Genomic DNA, 9,930 nt, shown 5'->3' with positions numbered 1-9,930 from the left:
GGTTGGGAGGGAGAGAGGAGGGGAGTGTAAGTGAGGGTGTTTTGTTTGTTTGTTTGCTCGTGTGTTGGAGCTGGGGGAGGTGGTGGGGATCAATTGATGGAGGGGGAATTTGCAATCCTGGCAGATGTGTGTGATGAGAATGATGATAATGGAGATGTGATCAATGACGTCCAATTCGAATCGTCCCTGCATTCTTCATCGGCTCGATTCTTCATGAGTCTGCACACTTTGAATATGAAAATTATTGAATGCCTGTGGCGGGGTAGTTTTAGTCATCCTTATTATCAAGAAGCTCGAGATAATGAAGTACGGGGTACGTACTGAGAGGCACATTTATAGAAATATCATTCTGGGAAGGAAGAATAAGGGCTCTCAACCAAACTCACAATATTCAAATTTCATTATAAGAAATCTAGATGTCGCCTAGGAGACCTACGGAGCTTAATTGAATGCGTTCTACCCGGTACTCATCGGGGAAGGCGCCTTCTCGGTCTTGAGACAGGCGGTTTGTGTGTGTGTGTGTGTGTGTATGAGTTGTATATGAGAATCTCGGTCTGAATTCAACGCCTCATGGAAGCTCAAGTAGTACTGCTTATAGACTACTTCCGCGAGGCGCCGGTGTGGAACCCGTTCTGGTCAATCTATGAGACGTGGAGGAAATTTGGGAAACGGGAAACGGGAATTGGGGAATTGGGGAGAGAGAAGAAGTGGGAATTCCTTTTTGATAGAATTTTTTTATTATGTTTGGGGATTTTCTTTTGCTTCTTTTCTGTGAGATATCCCCGTTTTGCTTGCCCTGCAGAGGTTGTGAGATTTCGAGACTGGGGATGTTGAGGGGAGGGAGGAAACTTGGAGATGCTGTCGGTTCGAAACTGGATCGGACATTTACTTTTTTTTTTTTTTTTTTTCCCCCTTGGCCCAACAAGGAATATGCTCGCGGTGATACCAGTAAGAGAGCATATGGGCCTACCTTGATACTCCCGCTCCGATCCATGGACAAACCAGGCTGGAAATGGGTCCCTTGAAGAGGGAAGAGAATAATCCACGCCTCCCAAATCATCGCCAAATTCCTGGTGAATTGTCCCATATCCTGTCCCAGCGAGATCCAGAAGCCACTCTACAGACTCCAACACCCAAAGTGTTGGAATCCAGTCCTAGCTTGATTACTGCTTCAGAGACTATCACGGGGGTTTTTTTTTTTCCCTCCCTCCCACTCCTTGCTTCAACAGTCGATGATCAATGTATTCAGAACTTGGTCCCGTCCCCGGAACCTCTCCGCCCCCGAGATTACCACCCCACCATCCCCAACTCCGTCCGTCCCCTTCCAAAGACAATGGAACCGCCCCCCTCCCGAACAGAAGCGGGGGGCCAAAATAGAAACACAACCCTCCATCTCACTTCGAATTCCAAACACACTCCATAGATCTCCCCAGCCCCCTACCTCGCCTCGTCCCGCGGGAAAAGACGCCCCTCCTTCTCACTCTCTATTTAACGTCAAGGCCTATAAAATACTTCGTACAACCTGATCTCTTTCCACACAGGAACGTCGCCCACCAGCATGGTCGTAGAGGAGGGATGGTTGGTGTGCCGTCCCTTCTTAAGATGACCCGAGACGGTGCAATCGCCCAAGAGCAACACCAACGACTCCGAAGACCACCAGGAATCCTATTTCCAGTGTGATGGAGATCATTTCCAAATACACTGGTGGGATGCTGACCATTCTTCCTCAACAAGGGAAGGAGAGGAGCAGTAGACTTCGCCCTGCATCATCGCTTATCCATTGTAAGAGTAAGATTTGACCTATTACCGGCCTCAGATGCCTTCGATGTCTAGTCCCAGAGGTGGGAGGGGGGAGTGAGCTGCGCCTAATAATTCCTCCCCATTAATGACAATCCAACCCTCTCTGTGACGTGCCACGTCGGCTCTCTCTCTCTCTCTCTCTCTCTCTCTCTCTCTCTCTCTCTCCAATGTCACACTTACACCACCAACCTGTCCCGCCACTTAGGATAGGCCGTTCGTTTACTGCCTTAACAACCAGTAATAAGGCCAAGAAGGCCTGTTGCAGGGATCGACTCGTATAGTTCATCAATCAATTGTCTATTCACAGCTTCAATCCATCGTGCCCTACACCGCTGCATCCTCATCCCCGTTGTTATTGCAGGGACTCACTCTATCAACCCGATTGAATGTCACTCCACTACCACTTGCCCCCGGGAAGAAAAAAAAGGAGACAGAAAAAAATGCCATACATGTACAAGAGAGCCAAATCTTTCAGATTCTGTATACTATTTCATATCATTCCAAACAGGTTCAGGTTCATTAACATCATTAAGAAAAACTCCCCCTCAAAAACGAAAAGCCCCCGCTGCCCCCAATTCCAATAGCTATGGACAGGTGGAAAGTCTTCCCCGTCCCCTCCTCCTCCAAATGTGGAAGGGGGAGGAAGACCCCAAAATTAAAATAGGAAATAGGGAAGGGAGTAAAAGAAAAGCGGTCGTCGAAAAAACAAGAGAATATGTATCTGTAGGAGCTTCGAGACGGAAAAAAAGAGACAAGAAATATTTCAAGTGAGATCAAGAAATAGGGGGTATCGATAAACGCCATCTTGCGGCGTTTTGGCAAACAGACAAAATGTTGTGCCCGTTTGAACAGAAAAAAAACAAGCAAAAACAAAGACATAACCTCTCTTCCTTCTCTCCATCTCCTCTTTTTGCCTTTTGTGTCAAGGGTGGAGTGTCGAGTTTGACCCCATCCTCGTAATTTGCGCCCGACGCATGCTTTGCCCTCTAAAGCTCCAAAGACGCCAAATAGGATAATCCAAAAAATAAAAGTAGAAAAGAGCCCGTATTTATATCCAATGCCTCCCTTACGCAGGAGCGGTGGTGGGCGCTGTCCTGTTAATCTCAAGCATCTCCCTCATCTGCTTGAGCTCGGCCTCGGTAGGGTCGTCCGAAATCCAAGGTCCCTTCTCCTCGTCAGTGGCGTGGAGGAAACCCTCGGCCCTCTTGAGCGTCTGCACATCGAGGTCGGTAACGTAAGAGTCCCCATCCGACAACCTGACACGAACCTCGTGCTCGGTCGACAGCATCATGTCGTCCTTGGCGAGACGGCGGGGGCCTTCGAAGACAGCCATGACGCGCTTCTTCATCGTCATCTGGCCCTTATCAAAGCCCCAGGACGAGGGGTAGTCGCGGCGGTTCTTGCGACCTCGGCGAGTGTTGAGGAGGACGCCACCTCGAGAATGGGTCATTCCTCGCGACTTTTGCACGCCGTTGGCGGGGTTGCCGCCCGACCTACGCCTCGAGGTGCCGTTCCTCCTGGCGGAGCCATCCTCGTCCTCCTCATCGTCGTCGTGATGCATCTCATCATCCTCGTCTTCCTCGCCATCCTCAACACCGGCGGCAGGAGACATAGAGAGCGGTAGGTTGTTCTTCTCGAGAGTCTGCATGACCTCGCGGTCGTTTTCCACCTCGGCGAGCCTCTTGGCGTTGACAGCCTCAGCAGGATCCTCCTGCTGCACAATGCGGAGCACGCAGTCGTCGAGATGCTCGTAGAAGTCCTGGGCATTGCCGAAGGTCTGCGAGCAAGTGCTACATTTCCCGGTAGCGTCAGGCGGGTAGCCAGACAACCTCTTGGGGCCCGCAGAGACGGTCGAGGGCGCCTTCTTGCGACTGTTGGGAGGAGTCTGCTCGACACCGTGCACGGCGGTCAAATGTCTTTTGAAGACATCGGCGCGATTAAATGACTTCTCCGCCGCAGAACCAGAACCAGGGCAGAAACCGCAGACCATCGTGCCCTTGTAGTGGGTGAGGGTGTGCCTGTTGCGATCGTACTTCCTTGAGAAGCCCTTGATGTGGTAGTCGCAAGTCTGGATGGGGCACTTTTCTGGCCTCTCGTTCTGATGCGTGAGCATGTGGGCCTTCAGGTCCTTGAAGGCCTTGCCGCAGTCGGGGTGCGGGCACCTCGACTTCTCCTTGGACTCATCGCTGCTGAAGGGGGTGGTTTCGGAGTAGTTGGGAGAAACGAAGGGATGGCTGGGCCTTCGCGAGTTGGTCGTGTCCATGGGGGTCTGGTAGGGGCTGAAGGGCTGTTGGAATCCTCCGTGTAGGAATGGGGACTGGCTTCCGTTCCTGAGCATGGGCTGCGGAGAAGAAGCACCGTGGGAGAGCGCGGGGGAAGTAGGGTAGGCCGTGGTGGGAGTCTGGAAGGGGCCTTCAAAGGTCATTTGAATCGGTCGGCTAATATCCGGGTGGATAAGGGAGGGATCTGCAAGGCGTAAGGAAGCTCAGTTAGTAAGAGATCCGAGACAAGAGGATTGTAGATTTAGTCAATAAGAGAAAATATAGGGGAAAAAAAGATATAAATGGCCAAGGGGAAAAGAGTAGTGCGAAAAGCGCAAGATATCGAGAGCGGAGAAAGGGGAAGACCGAAACTGGGTTCGCTCTCCATCAATCACCACTTTCGGCGAGCAAAATCGGAGTGGAGACAAGAGGGCGCCTATCCCCAAACTATTCCCCTTCTGTCCAAGCACTTGCTTGTTTACAAGCGAGGGGAAGAGAAATGCTTTCCGCCACTACCGGCAGCGATTTAACTGGAGGAAACGAGAGAATTGCAGCACACTTATTCTCAAGAAGCTAGTACAGGGGAGAAAAGTGCCCAACACAACAAAACAACAGAGTCGAGGGAGAAAAAAATAAGGCAACTCACCAACAAACCCGGGAGGTTTGGTGCCGTTGCTAAAGTCGAAGGGAGAAGTATATTCCTCCATACCTGTGGGAAATGTAGAGTACTCGGAGCCCCCGGGGAAGTAATCGTTGTGTCCAACTATGTTCGGCGACACGCTGAGAGTCTGCGGCGCCCACTCGGGGATGGGTGCGAGTTGCCCGTGGTTCGACTGCGGGGAGCCGACGGCGGAGGATGCGGCGGATGGCGCAGACGTGGTTGATAGGTTCGACGAGCCGGCCCTCATATCACCGTCGTCGAAGTGGCCGGGGGAAGAGCGGCCGTTGTAGAGGTAGCTGGGGGTCTCGGCGTAGAGGGAGGAGGGGTCGTATGCCATCGTCGTGGGGAACATCTCTTGCGCCGTGGTGGCGGTGAAGGGTGCATACGCATCCGGTGTCAAGCCCATGTCCACCGGTGCGCCGGAAGAAAAGAGGGCTTGGGGAGGGTCGGGATATCGTGTGTAATCGTTATCATCGTTGCCACCGCCCATATGCCTATTGAACATGTTGAAGGACTGTTCTATCGAGATCATTGCGGTGAATGCGGGCGTCGTTGGTGTGGTGGGGAGAGTAGAGGTCCTCAAGAACAAGACGTGAGGAATGGGAGAAGGTCAATGGTAGTTTGGAGGAGGAATTGGGGTCTCGGGGGTTTTGTATGAAAAGCGAAGTGACGGCCTAAACCGGGGTCTTGAGCCAAAGACTGCTTTTTCCGAATGGCGTCGTGTTAGTGGATTCTCATTTTGATTCCCTCTTTTTTTTTCCAATACAAGCAACCATAGCCAGTCAGTGCCAGATTGGCTCGAGAGTCGGGCTAGGCAGAGTCGGCCCGCGCGTAGCTGAACCATTGTGTTGGGCATGAAAGAAAGATCTCACCTTCTAGTTGACCATACCAGCAGTGACGGGAACTTCTAGTGTTTGTGTGTAAGCGGGATCCAAAACCAGAGCAGGCGTATTAAGATCCAAGTCCCAGTAATGGTGAGCGTGGATTCTATGGTGAAGATTCAATGAACGAAAGGGGAAGAAGGTCAGAGAGGGACGAGAGGGGACGATGGCGATGTATATAAGATAGCAAGATGGGAACGAATGGCTTGAACGAGGAGTGATGATCTTCTCCCAGAAGATGCACGGGTATAACATTGGGGGCCTTGGAGATTCATATATACCTTCGGGAACAGACTCCCAAAAACCAAAAACCCCGTTTCTGCAAGCAAAACCTGTACATCTCGTGAAGAGGCGGAGCTCCTGCAGGCTCTGATGTCCCAGACTCGCACCTTATTTTAGGGCCTCTAATTCAGTTAGGTCGTGCTCGTAGCCTGGCAGTAGGGCGAAGGCAGTACACAGAGCCAGAGTTTGGTGACAGACAGGGATTGTCGCTGGGGCGTCTGGGAGGGGGTGCGATGCTGAGACAAGGGACATGGGAGAAGGTGTCTATCCACTGATTTTTGGTGGACGGGGGTGTGTGGATGTGGGATTGAGAGTGCAGTGCGATAGAGGAGGGGCGTGTGAGGAAAAATACAGGGGAGGGGTGGATTAACAGGTAGCCCTTTCTCTCTGTTGTCTGCGGGACTGAGGTAGGGTACAGCGGACAGTACAGGATACTTCAGACTAGACAACACGAAGAGATGAACACAGGGGATGTACTGTACACGCCCCCTGATACACTGAGCAGTACTTCGTACACTACGAAGGTACGAAGTACGTGCACTATTGAAGGAACATTGATGGAGACTGGGACGAGAGGGAAAAAGCATGCGCCAATATTAGCGCAGTGTACCAGCATTTGAATCTTCTAACTCTCGGGCTCTCGGGTACAAGCCTCCAGTGTCCCGTACACTGTCGAATAAAGCACTTCGTGCGGGAGTTGGGGACTGCTTGTCCCACTCATCATGGAGCAGGCGCAGAGTAGGACTCGGATTGACTCGACATCAGACTTGACGCTTATGCTCAGTCTAAATCGCACTTTCAACACCTTAGCAGAGTCCAAGGATCAAAGGATCTATCGTTACTTCGTAATGATTAGGCATGCTCACCATCTCTTGATCCTACATCATTTCTAAAGCCAGATCAACTGCACTACTCCTACCTAGATATTCTAGATATGCAGATTTCTGATTACACATTTAGTGGAGATACCAAGTCTTCCCGAGCAAGTTCTGTGCATAGCATTCCACACTTTTAAATGATATCACTGCGTGCTGAGTACGTATCTATCTCCAAGGCCCACCACGGAATTCACCCACCAGAGCCACCACCATGACCCATCATGGCCCCTGCCCTGTGCCCCATGGCCCATGCCCCATGTCCTCAGTATTACCGTAGCTCCGTAAATCCGTTGGTTGCTTGCCAATTCTTCGCTACCCCTGTCCTCTGCCCCTTCCCTTCTCATCAACCAAAGAGTGGAAACGGGAATCTCAGACAAGAGTGAGAAGTGGACACTATTAGCTTGGAACTGTCCAACAACAGCAAGAAAATTTTCGGAATCTCTTCAAGGTTGCTTTTTTACCTTGCCTTCAGGGATATTACCACTACACTACACTACAATTGCCGGGAGGACCTTGAAGGCTAAAAACGTGGGTATGGCAAGAAAAATCCACCCCATCAGCTCTCTCTGCTAATGGAACCCTCTTGATACCCGTCCTCGTGAGTAAATAATGGGAAAACCCGGTACGACTTTGCACAGAAAGGAAAGAGGAACGACAATACGACCCTCGGTCTCTCGATATCCATGAAATATGTTGAATCTTGTCTAATATTACGATCGGAAACCTGCCGCGAGAGTCCGATCCTCTTCCGCCCCCCGTGTTCCGAGTGTCTGGGCGATGGGAAAAAGAAAAGAAGTTACAAATATTGATGTAAACAGCCAAGAACCCAGCAGTTTTAATTACGAAGTGCATCGTAATGCCTTTGGCGTAGCACCCACGGATCCCGCCCCCTCTCACACGGAGCCTTGGATCGCCCTTGTGGCACGGCATATCTCTTTGCTATCTATAACACGGACGGGATATATAATAGGACCTCTAGTGTTGGCGGAAAGGGGGCGTCGTAGGGAGGAACGAAGATGGGTGTGACACACAAGCACATAATCGGAAGGCTGGCCCATGGCGCGCAGGCCGACAGCCAGGAACGGCGTCCTTGACGAAGGGAGGGAGCGGCATAATTCCACGATTTCCAATAAATCTCGCCAAAGTAATCCGGCATTGCGACAATAGCTATGAATCCTTATAGGTAGTACCCCGTGGTGATGAGGAATTTAGCAGAGACAATAGCGCGCACGTCTTGAAGGGATCATGGATTCTAGACTCAGCGTTGCCCTTGTGAATGCAATCACGGCAATCACACAACATTGGAACCGGTTGTTAGTCGTTCTTGGGTTTTCGTTTTGGTTATCTCGGTTCTTTGACCTTGATGCCCTTGTTCCCCGGCTCGGCGTTCGGGAGATGATCAAAAATACCTTGCTAGAGCCTGACAATTGGGTTTAGCTGCACTCCAGCAATGTCCGTGAGGGCACTTATATCCGAGTCTCTGGGCAAGATCCTCATCCCCATGAGAGTCCGATGTTTGGATGAGGACCACATCTTGCTTGGCGGTACTTCGCAGTGTTGGGTGCAGTACTTCGTAGTATAGTCCTAGTGCGAAGTCCTAATCTGCGGAGGAGTCCTGCTTCTTGATCCTTCGCGGAGTTCTGCACGAATTTGGTGTGGACTACCCACGTGCCCCGGCTTTTTCATGTACTGTACCTGGTCGAGACGTTGCCGCGGCTGCTTGCTGTAAGTTCCTCTCTGTACCTACAGTAGTGACTCTCACCTACCATGAAAGATTGCTAATATAGCGACGTGTACTTCGTAGATAAGCAGTCCATCAAACGCGATTTGATGCTTCACGCAAAGGCTCGACTCGAGGCTTTAACCTTCACAAGGCGATACGCACTATCAACCGCACTGGCAAGCATTGAGCTTTGGACGGACATAAACCTCGTCAGACGGACCGACTCTCCTCTCATCGTGAAACTTAGAAATCAGCAGAAATACGAACAGAGCACAAGAATCCCTAAAATTACCTCCGTGCTCGATGCCAAATGCCATCTTCATCGGTACTTCAGAGTGGACTCTCTTGCAAACGTCAACACTCTGGACCGGGGCCATCCCAAAGACAATTGGAACAACGGGAGCCAGGCTCAGCTAGCCCTATCATCGGCCAGCGTCCATCCTTGTCCACTCCAAGTTTCCGGTGCCGCTAATTATCCTTTGACGGTCCAACCAAACGCCAGAGATGGGAAATGAAGACGGGACAACCAATACGGAGTACGTGACAAAGCCACAAGCGGTCATTTAAACAACACGAGATTCCAAAGACCTCCACAAGCCTTCTTTTTCCTAGGAACCAGTCCCACGGCCGATGCAACATTGAAAGGGGTAGGGGAAATAGAGAGAAAGTAGAGAGAAAGGGAAAGAAAAAAAGTTTGCTATCTTAGACCTCCTTCCATGGTCTGGGTCTAGATGTCAAGATGCACAATTCGCATATCTCGCTCGGGATTCTTACCTTCCGCTTTACTTTCGTCTTCCCGTTCTCCGGAAGCAACCCCCCTGGTCTATTGATCCGCTCGCCGAAGCCACTCCGGGGATGGACCCTGGACAAGCCTACGTCGTAGTCTACGTAGCCTAGCACACGAAAAGTAGTACTTCGTATCGTAGCGTAGATCCTCGCGCCCACTTTTTGGCTTGTTCGTGGACCTGGCAGGCAGGCATCGTCGTCTAGTCCCGGAGTTCGATGGAGCTATCTCGAAATTTCGTTTCCTGTCTTTCCGATCGACGAAGAAAAAAAATATGACAGCCAGAAACACCGATTGCTGGCCCCTCCCTTCCTCCGCCCCCGGACGGCGAGCTCTTGGCAGGTAGTGATAAACCTTTGCAAGAAAGAGGCAAGATCTACTCATACCCCTTGACTCTCCCCGGTGCTGTTCCATCGAGAAGCACACAATACTTTTGACGTATGCTCCCGTTCACTCCACACTTAAAACTTTACGTAGGATTATGCAATGGTTCCTACGCCATTGAGCTCGCAGATACTACCTTTCTTGCCTGCTCGGCCTATTCCCGGGTTTGCAGATCATTTTTTCTTGAGTTTGGTAACTCCGGATTGATCCTCAGAGCTTGCATTCTCCATGAGGTCGTATACTTTGTAATATCCCATTTATCCAGCCACCATGCGG

The 9,930-nt window shown here is 51.0% G+C and overlaps 1 protein-coding gene across 1 annotated transcript; it reads right to left on the bottom strand.

The window, feature by feature from the left end:
• Positions 1–2,866: 2,866 nt before the first annotated feature.
• SAPIO_CDS0518 (Uncharacterized protein) lies at positions 2,867–5,254 on the bottom strand (the record flags this gene model as incomplete). Its single annotated transcript, XM_016783279.1, has 2 exons — positions 2,867–4,266; positions 4,708–5,254. The coding sequence occupies 2 exons, from the start codon at positions 5,252–5,254 to the stop codon at positions 2,867–2,869; spliced, it is 1,947 nt and encodes a 648-aa protein (XP_016646479.1).
• Between the last annotated feature and the right edge of the window lie 4,676 nt (positions 5,255–9,930).

The sequence above is a fragment of the Scedosporium apiospermum genome, assembly GCF_000732125.1.
Source record: "Scedosporium apiospermum strain IHEM 14462 chromosome Unknown SEQ_SAPIO_0022, whole genome shotgun sequence".
Taxonomy (NCBI): Eukaryota; Fungi; Ascomycota; class Sordariomycetes; order Microascales; family Microascaceae; genus Scedosporium; species Scedosporium apiospermum.
The sequence above is the reverse complement of the archived record's forward strand: the minus strand, read 5'-3'. Positions and strand labels throughout refer to the sequence as shown.